At 35.6% G+C, this 14,183-nt stretch overlaps 2 protein-coding genes across 2 annotated transcripts in view; one reads left to right on the top strand and one right to left on the bottom strand.

Moving 5' to 3' along the window:
- Positions 1-14,183, top strand: part of LOC136037385 (trypsin-1-like) — a 159,451-nt gene that overhangs the window by 34,201 nt on the left and 111,067 nt on the right. The window contains exons 4-5 of the mRNA XM_065720116.1: positions 3,057-3,189; positions 10,256-10,397. Coding sequence (XP_065576188.1) covers positions 3,057-3,189; positions 10,256-10,397 — 275 coding nt within the window. The remainder of the gene's footprint in view (positions 1-3,056; positions 3,190-10,255; positions 10,398-14,183) is intronic.
- The window catches only part of LOC136037384 (IWS1-like protein), a 438,978-nt gene that overhangs the window by 345,858 nt on the left and 78,937 nt on the right, over positions 1-14,183 (bottom strand). The window lies entirely within an intron of this gene.

Here is a 14,183-nt window from a genome sequence, read left to right as displayed (position 1 = left end):
AATTTCGTATTTTTTGTCAGAAGACGAATCACGGGTGTTTGTTTATTTTTTTTTTTTTTTTTCCAGGGGTCATCCTATCGACCAAGTGGTCCTAGAATGTGGCAAGAGGGCTCATTCTAACGGAAATGAAAAGTTCTAGTGCCCTTTTTAAGTGACCAAAAAATTGGAGGGCACCTAGGCCCCCTCCCACGCTCATTTTTCTCCAAAGTCAACAGATCAAAATTTTGAGATTGCCATTTTGTCCCGCATAGTCAAAAACCATAATAACTATGTCTTTGGGAATGACTTACTCCCCCGCAGTCCCTGGGGGAGGGGCTGCAAGTTAAAAACTTCGACCAGTGTTTACATATAATAATGGTTATTGGGAAGTGTACAGTCGTTTTCAGGGGATTTTTTTTTGGTTTTTGGGGTGGGGTTAAGGGGAGGGGGCTATATGGGAGGATCTTTCCTTAGAGAAATATTTCATGGAGGAACAGAAATTCAATGAAAAGGGTGCAGGATTTTTTAAAATTACTATAAAAAACAATGAAATAATAAACATGGAAAAGTTTTTTCAATTGGAAGTAAAGAGTAGCATAGAAATTTAAAACGAACAGAAATTATTACGCATATGAGGGGTTCTAAAAATACTTTAGCATAAAGAGTGAGGTATTTAGGAGGAGATAAATACCTCGCTCTTTATGCTATAGTATTTGTAGTAATTTCAACTGTTTATTCTACGGCCTTTCTGATTCAGGGGTCATTCTTAAAGAATTGGGACAAAACTTACGATTTAGTGTAAAGAACGAGGTATTAACGAGGATACAAACCCCCTCATATACATAATAAAAATTAAAGAATATAAAAGTTTGTTACGTTTGTTAATTCTTAAGTTACGTATATTTTTTACTAATAAAAAAATATCGTTAAAAATGAAAATTTATAGTTGCCTTTTTATGTAACCAAAAAATTGCATGGCAACTAGGCCTCCTTCCCCATCCCTTATTTCTCAAAATCATCTGATCAAAACTAAGAGAAAGCCATTTAGCCAAAAAAGGAATTAACATGCAAATTTCATTTTAATAATTTATGTGTGGCGAGCCAAAATCAAACATGCATTAATTCAAAAACGTCCAGAAATTACATTAAAAAACTTGGTTTTTTTAACTGAAAGTAAGGAGCGACATTAAAACTTAAAACGAACAGAAATTACTCCGTATAAGAAATGGGTTGTCCCCTCCGCAATCCCTCGCTCTTTACGCTAAATTTTGACTCTTTGCCACCATTCTGCTTTTTAAAACAATTAAAAGTTTTCAGCCTTGACAAGATGATTTTCAGTAAAACTGCCGTATTTGTGACTTCATAACTGGCGGATTACCTCTAATAAATATGCTTCACACCTCCAAGCACAGCCTATAGCGTAATCTCCAAGGAGGGAAATTGAAACCAAAGGGCATGGCTCCACACTCTCCTCCACAACTGATAACGTGATCTTCTATCATGCAGTTTACAAGCAAAGGACTGGCTTCCAGTCTTCTTCAACAACTCACTAAAATACTAAAATACTGAATAATTCGCCAAAAATAAATCTTCAATCTGAAGATTATTCCTAACAGTAGGCTTACTTCACGTACTTGCATTAACAAAGCATCTTAAAGGTAAAGGATACGGCATTAGACTTTACAGTACATACCGGCGGTGCTGATTTCCGTTTCTTGGCCCTTCAGCCAGGAAGTGCAATGGGGAGTTGGGGGCCAGCCATCCAGTGCTTTCGCACACCCTTCCTGTTTACCTTCCCCAGATTTCTCCAGGTAACCATTTAGAGCTGGGTCGACTCTGGCTAAGCTTACAGAGTCACACCACTGACCCCCGTCCCAAACTGAAGAATTGGGTACACTGGGATTCGAACCCGCGTCCTCTCAGACGATGGATCCCGAATCCAACGCATCAACCCACTCGGCCAGGACGGCTCCTAAGCATCTTACTTGGAGATATAGTGATTATTTCTACCTCCTTATAATTTTTAAAACAATTTTCATACCTCTGAAATTTTTTTCCTTTTTTAATCTTAAAAGCACGCATAGAAAAGTTGCATGTTTTCTGCACTGGTCCTGTTTGGGATATGCCTATAAATATTTATATTCGCTGAAAATGTTTTAGTTGGTATAATGCATTATTGCTGGCTTTGACTAAGCCCTCAAAGTTCTAAATCAATTAAGTCAGCCTTAAATTTTGCGGTATTTGCGTAGGACAATTTAGCCCCTAACCTCAGATACGCGGTTCCAACTGCTACTGTGGGGATTAGATGATAAATATGGGGGAAGAAGCAACCTCTGCAACCAATATCTGAGGCTGACATCAGTATTAGGTGGTTAAGGCTATTACCAGAGTACTACTGAGGCTCCCTCTTGATATTCCAATGCAAAACAACCTAAATAAACTACAGCTGGTACGGTTAGATCTGTATAATCTGCCAGATCCTCTCCGAAAGAAGAGACATCTCTCGTAGACTCTCCTGTGGAAATCTATTTTTGCACGTTAGTTCATATTCCATGCTTAGGGATAGACTGGAGGGGGGGGGAGAGAAAAGCTACCAGCATCACCAAATGGTTATTTTATCTAAATTCTACAAACTGGTTCAATCCTTCGAGCCGTATCGCCAGATGTCCTCTTTCTTAGAAGGTATCTCGATAGTGTCGGAATATGCTGTTATAACAAACTTGTATTAAACTTCTAAAAACTTAAATCTAGACGAAAAACTAAAATATAGGTAATTTTAAAAGTGTAAGAAACTTGCATCACTACTCCTCAGTTTAAACAATAGGAATGACTAAAAATGGACAGATTATAAAGATACACGACAAAACACCGTTCTGAACCCATTACCTCATAACCCATTACCAGAACCCCTGGTGGCTGCGCACGAAATACCCTGCCTCTGAATGGTCTTCCTTGGGACAGCAAGCAATTAATTTAGAAAGGGCATATAGTTAAACTTGTTAAAAGGATATTTGTTTAATAATTAAGACCAGGGAAACAGTTGAAATAAATAAAATAATTTTTTTTTTATATTACAGGAATATCCTTTTTGCGACATTGTTTTTCGCATATAGTGACTATACAAATCCCAGCTTAACAGGAGAAGAACAAACAATGGTCATAACGAAAAAGAATGTTATAATGCATGAAAACTTTGACAAGACAATCTGGGTAAGTATAAACGTACCTTGGGTACATAGAACACTGGCATAATAGTAACTGTCTTTTCAAAAACCCTGTAGTAGTGCAGTCGATTGATAGCTACTTGGCAATTTAGGGACCCAATATGGGTTAGTATGGGTTTAATATAAGCTGCATCAGAAAGATTATGGACTGAATCACTAAGTTGGACTAAGATAATGCTTATAATAATGCTAATAATGATAAAGATAATAATGATGATAATATGATAATAATGATAATAATAATAATGAGTAATATTTCAAAAAGATCAAACTTTCAAATTTATTTAATATCAAAATTAATTAAAATTGAATTAAATCAATTGAATTAATTGAATTAATCAATTAATTGAATTAAAATTAGTTCAATTAATCAAAATTAATCAAAATTAATGAAAATGAATCAATTCCAATTAATTTAAATTTTTAATATTAAAAAAGATCAAAATTTCAAAAAGTAATATTTCAAAAAGATGAAACAAGAAGAAAAAGAAGAAGTTCTGAAGCACTAAGTAACACAGAGTGCTTGCGCAAAAGTTCCAAGTAAAACCCAGCAAGTTCCAAATAAAAAAAAGGTAAAGAATAAAAAAGGTAAAGGTAAAGAAAGGTAAAGCGGCACTAGACACTTACGCTCCAAACCGGTGGTGTGATCTCCATATCAAGGCCTTCCAGCCAGGAAGTGCGATGGGAGACGGGGCCAGACATCCTGTGCTTTCGCACACCCTTCCTGTTTACCATCCATAAGCTTTATCGTAAAGAGCGAGGCACTGAGAAAGGGGAAACCCCATCATATACGCAATAATTCCTGTTCATTTTAAGTTTTAATTTGCTACTTACTTTCAGTTGAAAAAATTTGTTTTCTTTTAATTTAATTTGTACAAAAGCCAACAAGAGCCGTGAAGCAACAAGAAAACAACAACAATCGATATTGCTTAATACTAAACAATTATAATTACATAAGTAAGAAAAAAACCTTACGGTTCAGTCCTAGTCTGGGGAAATCCCCATGGCTTAGAATGTCTCTAAATCATTCCTCTAAATAGTCTTATCGATTCATTTTCATTAAAAAGAATTTCCCGAAACAATTCTTTCCTCGATTCTTCCAATTCTCTACATGCTCCCACAAAATGCGAAATGTTTTCTGCAATTCCCCTAAATATTGGACAAAAGTAAGTTTACTGTTTAGGATGACCCATATACTTTTTTCTTTCCTTTATATTAAATTAAATAAAGAAAACAGGTTTTTTTTAACTGTAAGTAAGAAGCGATATTAAAACTTAAAACAAGCAGAAATAATTCCCTATATTACAGGGGCTGTCCCCTCCTCAGCGCAACGCCCTTTGCGCTAAAGTTTTTTATTGTTTTAAAAAGTAAAGCTTTGGGACAGACTCAAACTTTAGCGTAAAGAGTGGGGCGCTGAGAAGGGGACCTCTTTCATATAAGGAATAATTTCAGTTTGTTTTAAGTTTTAATGTCGTTCCTTACTTTCAGTAAAAAAAAACAAACTATTTTTCATTTAATTTCTGAACGTTTTGGAACAAATGCAGATTTTGAATTTGGCTAACAGTACATGAATAATTAAAAAACATTTGCATGTTAATTTTACTGCTTTTTTGCTAAAGGGCTATCTTAAAATTTTGATCGGACGATTTTGACAAAAAGGGGCGGGGAAGGGGCCTAGTTACCCTCCAATTTTTGGTCATTTAAAAAGGCACTAGAACTTTTAATTTTACTTATTAACATTCTTATTAGTTATAAATATACGTAAATTACGAATTAACTTACATAACTAACTTATATATTCGTATATTTTTATTACGATATGAGGTGGTTCACCCCCTCGTCAATACATCGCTGTTTACGCTAAATTTCGAATTTTTTTCCATCTCTTTGAGAATGACCCCTGAATCGCAAAGGGTTTAATTAGAATAAATAGCTCTTATGAAAGTGCTAAAAAACACTTTAGCGCTAAGAGTGAGGCATTGACGAGGGGGAGAACCTCCTCATGTACTTAATAATTTCTGCTTGCTTTGAGTTTAATATTGCTCCTTACTTTCCGTTGAAAAAGCTAGTTTTTTTATTTGATTCCTGACGTTTTAAAATAATGCTCGGAAATCTGGCACCCCATTCATGGAAAATTCCTCATGAAAAATTTCTCCATAGAAAGATTCTCCCACGTAACCTTCTCCCCCAACCTTACCCGCAATCAGAAGAAATCCCCCTGAAAACATCGTGTATTTCCCAGTAACCATTACTATATGTAAATAATGGGCAAAGTTCACAACATGCAGCCTTTCCCCCAAGGACCGTGGGGTCTTAAGTCATCCTCAAAGTCATATTTATTAGATTTTTAGACTATGCTGAACAAAATGACTATCTAAAAATTTTGATCGGGTGATTTTGGGGGAAAAATGAGTGTGCTAGAGGACCTAGTTACCCTCCATTTTTGGTCATTTAAAAAGGGGTACTAGAACTTTTAGTTTCCCTTTGAATGAGCCCTCACAGAGTATTCTAGGAACATTGGGTCGTTACGATCACCCCTGAGAAGAAGAAAAAAAATACACACATCTGTTATCTTTCTTCTGGCAAAAATCCAACTAATCCCAAATTTTTACAAAATCCCACATTTTTGGAAGTTTGAAACCTCTACAGTCGGTTTCTCTGATACGCTGAATCCGATGGTATGATTTTCATTAAGATTCTATGCCTTTATGGGGTGTTTTTCGAAAACAAGGCAGACATTCTTTATTGATGGGTAAAACTAAACTTGATAAAACTTATATATTTGAAATCAGCATAAAAATTTAATTATTTGATATATCTATTGACGTCCAAATTCTATTTTTAGAGTTTCGGTTACTATAGAGCTGGGTCACTCCTTACTTACAGTTCGTTACCACGAACTGTTTGATATTAAATATGATTTTTTTCAACTGAAAGTAAGGAGAGAAATTTAAAATTAAAATGAAAAGCTATTATTTTGTATATGAGGGAGGCTGCCTTTTCATTAACCCTCGCTCTGTACGCTGAAGTCTTAAAGCTGTTTAAAAATGCTTCTCATTCAAAATCAACGGCTCTTGTTCTTGAGCAATCTCCTTTAAAGAACTGTTGCATAAAATCAAACTTTTGTGCAAAGAGAAGGGGTTGAGAAAGGGGCAGCCCCATCTCGTATACGGAATAATATCTGTTCCTTTCAAGGTTTAATGCTGCTCCGAACTTTCTGTTGAATATTTTTTATTCAAATTTTAACCCTCTCCCTCTCTTCAACCCTCCGTGTAAAATTTTCATCGGAAAAATCACCCCAGCAGCTTTACTCATCAATGAAATTTCTCTTCATGGAATAGCCCCTCCGCCAACGAAAAGAAGAAGTTCCGTATATTTTTCAGTCATAAATACTATATGTGAACTACGGGGAAACCGTGTTACTTATAGTCGGTTCCTCAGGGACAATTGGGGGTCATGTCATCCCTAAAGGCAAAGTTATAGGACCTTTCTACTATGATGAATAAAATGACTATGTCAAAATTTGGATCAGATGTCTATGGGGAAAAGGGGGCGTGGGCTAGTTGCTATCCTATCTTTTCAGTCCATAAAATGGTAACTATAACTTTTGATTTCGGTTTGAATGAGGTGCCTCCCCATCTTCCAAGACCAATTGTTCAATTTGGTTTCCCCTGGGAAAGAAAAGAAAAAAAAAAACTAACAAATAAAAACAAAGAAACATTTTCTTTTCTCTGGCAAAAACTACAAAATTCCATAGTTCTGTGGATAGGAGCTTGAAACCTCTACAGTATGGTTCTATGATGCACTGAACCTGATAATCTGATCTTCATTAAGATCGCTGGACTTTTTGGGGATGTTTCTTGCCTTTTTCAAAAATCAGGCAATTTTTTTCAGGGCTATAACTTTTGATGGGTTACATTAAAGCTAATGAAGGCTTTATATTTTAAATCAGCAAAGAGTGTCAATTCTATGATGCATCTACAGTTATGAAAATTTTGTTTTATAGAGTTTCAGGTACTCTATAAGCAGGCAAAATCACTTAATATTTACAGCTCATTACCACTAACTGTTTGAGCCACCACAAATTTTTTGATCGTATGTCACGGGTCCTGATAGGAAAATTGCTACCAACAGTATGGGTAGTAGATCTTACACAAAGAATATCTTCGCCAGAGACGACATTGCATCATAAGATTAGGTAATTGAAGTAATCGCGGCCGAAACCTTACGGTTACCTTCGGACAAGGTGGAGAGCTTGCACCATCGGAAGTGGTATAGTTAGCACTTGTGCCAGTTACCGCGCTCAAGCGCTGCAGACAGAATTAAGTCTGTTGCAGCTCTTTTGTGGCTTATTGGAGCTGGCCGTAGATTAACATTTCAATATTGAGTTGTTCCGAATGAACCTCTCAACACTTAAATTTTTGTGTAAGAAACGTTGAAAATAAGCATTAAAACATTCGTACTTTCTCTGTCTAAATTCTGGCGTTTAGGCTTTTTTCTTATAAATTATCAGATTCAGTGTGAATGACGCTATGCATTTGGTCTCTTTAAGTACCAAAGACGGTGAAAAGAATTTTTTGAATTTTTTTGAATTAATTTTTTGGTCTAACTTTTTAAATTGGCTGAATGTAAACTTATACAACCATTAAAAAAATCATTTTAAAAAATCAGCAGAAATGGGATTATTTCCTATGCATAGTTAACCTCTATATGCAATTAAATAAAAAAAACTAGTTTTTTTAACTGAAAGTAAGGAGCGACATTAAAACTTAAAACGAGCAGAAATTACTCCGTATATGAAATGGGTTGTCTCCTCCGCAGTTCCACGCTCTTTACGCTAAAGTTTGACTCTTTGCCACAATTCTACTTTCTAAAACAACTAAAAACTTTAGCGTAAAGAGCGTGGAACTGCGGAGGAGACAACCCATTTCATATACGGAGTAATTTCTGCTCGTTTTAAGTCTTAATGTCGCTCCTTACTTTCAGTTAAAAAAACTAGTTTTTTTTATTTAATTTCTGAACGTTTTTGAATTAATGCATGTTTGATTTTGGCTCTCCGCACATAAATTATTGAAATGAAATTAGTATATTAATTTTTTTTTGGCTAAATGGCTTTCTCTTAGTTTTGATCAGACGATTTTGAGAAATACGGGGTGGGGAAGGAGGCCTAGCTGCCCTCCAATTTTTCGGTTACTTAAAAAGGCTACTAGAACTTTTAATATTCAACGAACGTTTTTATTAGTAAAAAATATACGTAACTTAAGAATTAACTTACGTAACAAACTTTTATATTCTTATATTTTTATTATGTGTACGAGGGGGTTTGTACCCTCGTTAATACCTCGCTCTTTACACTAAATCGTAAGTTTTGTTCCAATTCTTTAAGAATGACCCCTGAATCAAATAGGCCGTAGAATAAATAGTTGAAATCACTAAAAATATTTTAGCATAAAGAGTGAGGTATTTATCTCCTCCTAAATACCTCGCTCTTTATGCTAAAGTATTTTTAGAACCCTACATATGCGTAATAATCTCTGTTTGTTTTAAATTTCAATGCTATTCCTTACTTTCATTTGAAAAAACGTTTTCATGTTTATTTTTTCATTTTTTTTTTATAGTAATGCTAGAAAATCCTGCGCCCTTTTCATTGAATTTTTCCCCCATGGCATATTTCTCCAAGGAAAGATCCTCCCACATAGCCCCCTCCCTCAACCCTACCCCCAAAACCAAAAAAATCCCCCTGAAAACGTCTGTACACTTCCCAATAACCATTATTATATGTAAACACTGGTTGAAGTTTGTAACTTGCAACCCCTCCCCCAGGGAGTGTGGGGGAGTAAGTCATCCCCAAAAACATAGTTATTAAGATTTTCGACTATGCCAAACAAAATGGCTATCTCAAAATTTTGATCCGTTGACTTTGGGAAAAAAATGAGCGTGGGAGGGGGCCTAGATGCCCTCCAATTTTTTCGGTCACTTAAAAAGGGCACTAGAACTTTTCATTTCCGTTAGAATGAGCCCTCTTTCGACATTCTAGGACCACTTGGTCGATACGATGACCCCTGGGGAAAAAAAAAAAAAAAAAAAACAAAAAAACAAACAAATAAACACGCACCCGTGATTTGTCTTCTGGCAAAAAACGCAAAATTCCACATTTTTGTAGATAGGAGCTTGAAACTTCTACAGTAGGGTTCTCTGATACGCTGAATCTGATGGTGTCATTTTCGTTAAGATCCTACGACTTTTAGGGGGTGTTTCCCCCTATTTTCCTAAATAAGGCAAATTTTCTCAGGCTCGTAACTTTTGATGGCTAAGACTAAACTTGATGAAACTTATATATTTAAAATCAGCATTAAAATGCAATTCTTTTGATGTAGCTATTTATATCAAAATTCAATTTTTTAGAGTTTTGGTTACTATTGAGCCGGATCGCTCCTTACTACAGTTCGTTACCACGAACTGTTTGATTTTGCAAATCTTGGGAGTAGTAGATGCCAAAATTAATAAAAAAAAAGGGACATGGGTAAAAAATCGGCACAAAACAAGCTAAAAAATGTGGCAAAAGATAGCTCTAAAAGGTGTTGCTTTCCTTTCGTGGTTTAGCTGTTGTCAAAAATTAACAGACTGTGGCAACATGTGGCAACAAGTGGCAATGTGTAAAAATATGGCAACAGATAGATCTAAAAGGTGTTGCTTTCCTTTCGAGGTGTTGTCAAAAATAAACAGGTTGGTAATGTTTGTATTTAACGGAAAAAAAGTTTTCTATTATTTAACTAATCAAATTTGCTTCCCATTGCAATGCGGCAATACTGATAAAGTGGTACTGCCGTAAAAACTGCATAATGTTGGAACAACCACAAAAAAAGACTTTTCATGAAAAACTTGCATGGTTTTCAGGTAATAGATTTTAGATGGATCCAGGAGGCAAAAAATGTTTATATTTCGGTGCCCTTGATACTTTAATGAAAACCAGCCAATATTTGTTGCTTGACTATTTTTTTTAATTTTAGTTATATCCAGGATATTTTATAGCACTAGAACTGTTTTTTCAGAAAAATGACATAGCCCTTATTCATTTGGAGAGACCTGTAACGTTCACTGATAAACTGATTCCAATGTGTCTTGCTTCTGGAAAAGAAAATCTGGACAAAGTTCCAGTCATCGTTGCTGGTTTTGGAACAGTCTCTAAAGGAGGTATGTAATTGCAAAATAGAATTTGGGTTTCTCTTTTGGTACGGATAGTGGCATGCTACAGAATGTAGGCATGCACAGCATCGGGTATGGTTTTGCTTCCTTATAGTAATTGTACCGTGGAACAGCTGATTTCTAAAAACCGTTATAATAATAATAATAATCTTTATTCTTTCCCTTTATCACAATGCAATAACATGGGTATTGTCAAACAAAAGAAGAGAAAAACGCAAAAAAGACTCAACAAAAAGAACACAGATGATTAGCTATCACTTCGAATTGAAGATATTGTCGTTGTAGTGCTTCACGTAGTATGAAACGAAGGAGTTTGAAAATCTTGTCTTTGAGTGTGTAGGTGGGCATTCTAGCAGTTCTTTTCCCTCTTTAAAAGTTGCCAGCCTCGTCTTGTGTGCGTGGGTCACTGAAGTAAACTGAGGCAGGATATCTCGGTGCATTGAGACTTCCCGAATTGTCCCGAGATGGAGACTTCCTGTGAGAACAGAAGTCAATAATAACGTCGGGAAAAAAAAACGAGAACAAATCCTACAATTATGAGAAATACTATCTTGCCATCTATTTTATTTATTGCATTTCCTAGGGAACTCGAAATAACAGGCTGATATGCCGACTTTAGATGCCCTTGGGTACAAAATAAGCAAGCTGCCTCTCCAATTCTTAAAATTGTTCAAAGTCAGGTAATAAAAACTCCAGTGTCGACCCCCCCCAGGCCCACGGACAGGTGTTGTATGTTATACCCTTGGGGCATATTTGGTTCTTAAAGAAGGGATGGTCACTTCAGAGAGGGCTCATTTGATTGGAAATTGAAAGTTCTAGTTCACTTTTTAAGAGTCAAAAGAGATCAGAGGGCAACTATCTTCACCCTTTTCCCCCCAAATACATAGATGAAGATTTTGAGATAGCCGTTTTGTTAAAAATAGTTGAAAGGCCAGATAACCAAAACCCTAGTGTCAACACAACACCTAGGACTCAGGGGGTAGGCGTTTTGAGCTATGCCCTGGTGGGATATATGGTTCTTACGGAAGGGATGCTCGTATAAACTTCAGAGAAGACTCATTCGATTTGAAATTCAAAGTTCTAGTTCAATTTTTAAGAATCAAAAGAGATCCAAAGGCAACTTGGAGTTCAGGGGCAACATTTTGGATTCAAAGCAACAGTCGTTTGGACGAATTCAAGACCCCAATTTAGTGAGAACCATGAATTGATTTAAAACAAGAATTTTCTTCAGACATAACGACTGAATTCATAATCCTAAAACCTATATTAAATAAAAAAAATTAAGTTTTTTTTTGAATGAAAGTAAGGAGCAGCATTAGAACATAAAATGAGCAGAAATTACTCCGTATATGAAAGGGGCTTTTCCTCCTAAACGCCCCGCTCTTTGCGCTAAAGTTTCTTACCGTTTTAAAAATAGAGTTAAGAGAAAGAGTCAAACTTTAGCGTAAAGAGCGGGGCGTTGAGGAGGAAAAGCCCCTTTCATATACGGAGTAATTTCTGTTCGCTTTAAGCCTTAATGTTGCTCCTTACTTTCATTTAAAAAGACTTGTTTTTTTATTTAATTTCTGGACGTTTTTGAATTAATGCATGCTTTGATCTTGGCTCTCCGCACATAAATAATTAAAACGAAATTTGCATATTAAATAATTGCAATTCATCGGAAGATTTGAGAAAAAAGGAGTGAGGGAGGAGGCCTAGTTGCCCTCCAAGTTTTTGACTACTTGAAAAAGCAACTAGAACTTTTAATTTTTTACAAACGTTTTCATTGGTAAAACATATACGTAACTTACGAATTAACTTACGTAACGAACTTCTATATTCGTATGTTTTTATTGTGTATATGAGGGGGTTCAACCTTCGTCGCTGTTTAACACTAAAGCTTAGATTTTGTCCCAATTCCTTAAGAATGACCTCTGAATCACAAGGGCCGTAGAATAAATAGTTGAAATTACTAAAAATACTTTAGCGTAAAGAGTGAGGTATAACGAGGAGATAAACCCCTCATATGCGTAATAACTTTTGTTTGTTTTAAGTTTTTATGCTACTCCTTACTTTCAGTACAAAAAACTTTTCATTATTATTTTTTCATTGTTTTTTCAAATAATGCTAGAAAATCCTGTGCCCCTTCATTGAAATTCTCTTCCCCCATAAGAAGCTTCTTCATGGAAATATCCTCCCACGTCCCCCCCTTAACTCTCCCCCATAAACCAAAAAAAACCTGAAAACGTCTGTACGCTTCCTAGTAAACATTACTATATGTAAACACAGGTCAAAGTTTGCAACTTGCAGCGCCTCCCACGGGGGCCGCGGGGGAGTAAGTCGTCCCCAAAGACATATTTATTAGGATTTTCAAACTATGGTAAATAAAATGGCTATCTCAGAACTTTGGTCCGCTGAAATTTGGGGAAAAATGAGCGTGGGAGGGGGCCTAGGTGCCCTCCAATTTTTTTGGTCACTTAAAAAATGGCACTCGAACTTTTAATTTCCGTTAGAATGAGCCCTCTTGCGACATTCTAGGACTACTTAGTCGATACGATCACCCCTGTGAAAAAAAAACAAAACAAAAAACAAACAAAAAAACAAATAATCACGCATCCGTGATCTGTCTTCTGGCGAAAAAAAGCGAAATTCCACATTTTTGTAGATAGGAACTTGAAACTTCTACAATATGACTTTCTGATACGCTGAATCTGATGGTGTGATTTTCGTTAAGATTGTATGAATTTTAAGGGGTGTTTCTCCCTATTTTCTAAAATGAGGCAAATTTTCTCAGGCTCGTAGCTTTTGATGGGTATAACTGATCTTGATGAAACTTATATATTTAAAATCAGCATTAAAATGCAATTCTTTTGATGTAAATATTGGTATCAAAACTCCATTTTTCAGAGTTTCGGTTACTATTGAGCCGGGTCGCTCCTTACTACAGTTCGTTACCACGAACTGTTTGGTAATACTCCTTAGTTTTTAATTAAGGCCGTATTCTTAGTTTTAATTAAGGCTATCAAGCTTGTATCCAGTGATTTCAGTTTCACCTCTTGTACGTTCGAGCTTTCTTCCTTGAATCCAGTCTACAAAAATGACCTAGCGCATAGACTTTATTTTAATAGCTCTGATTGACGCAAATCCTTAGATTAAGTTGTTTGCCAACTAATAAAAAAGAGAGATTTAATGTCATATGTAAGAAAAGTTTTGGGGGAGCATGCCCCTCCTCAGGCGAACAGTGATGTAAGGGTTTTAGTAAAGAATTTTACAAAAAAGCCATTTCTAAATTCATTTTTGTCAGAAGGTCTACGCCTAGTTCTTTTTGCATAAGCGCTACACAATAATTTTACAGTTTTCCTGTCTCTTTCTTATATATTGTATTTCTTCTTTTAATGTTTATAATTTTCATAGCCTTGTGGTTGGAACAAAATATTAAGAAACCGCTTCCCGCTCCCCATTGGTGGCTCTTCAGTAAAGTTATTCACACTTTATAAGACTTAACTCTGAATCAGAAGATACTGATAGCTTTTCACATTTTCACATTTCCACTTTCCACTTTTCACATTTCATCAACAAAGCTCTTGTGTCTTTCATCTTATTTTTCAAATGTACTTTTATTCTTACAACCTAGCAAAGTGTTTTCAGGTGATTTAGACTTTGTAAAAACAAAATATAAATCAGCGTTTGAATCTTGTACGCATTTAGCAATACCCTTAATAGTAGCTTATTTTTTGAATCTGTCTTGCTACCTTTTTCACCTAAAAAAGGTAAATAGGTAAATAATACGGCATT

This window comes from Artemia franciscana, chromosome 16, assembly GCF_032884065.1.
Source record: "Artemia franciscana chromosome 16, ASM3288406v1, whole genome shotgun sequence".
Classification (NCBI taxonomy): domain Eukaryota; kingdom Metazoa; phylum Arthropoda; class Branchiopoda; order Anostraca; family Artemiidae; genus Artemia; species Artemia franciscana.
Note: the sequence above shows the minus strand (reverse complement) of the source record. Positions and strands in the feature narration are given on the sequence as shown.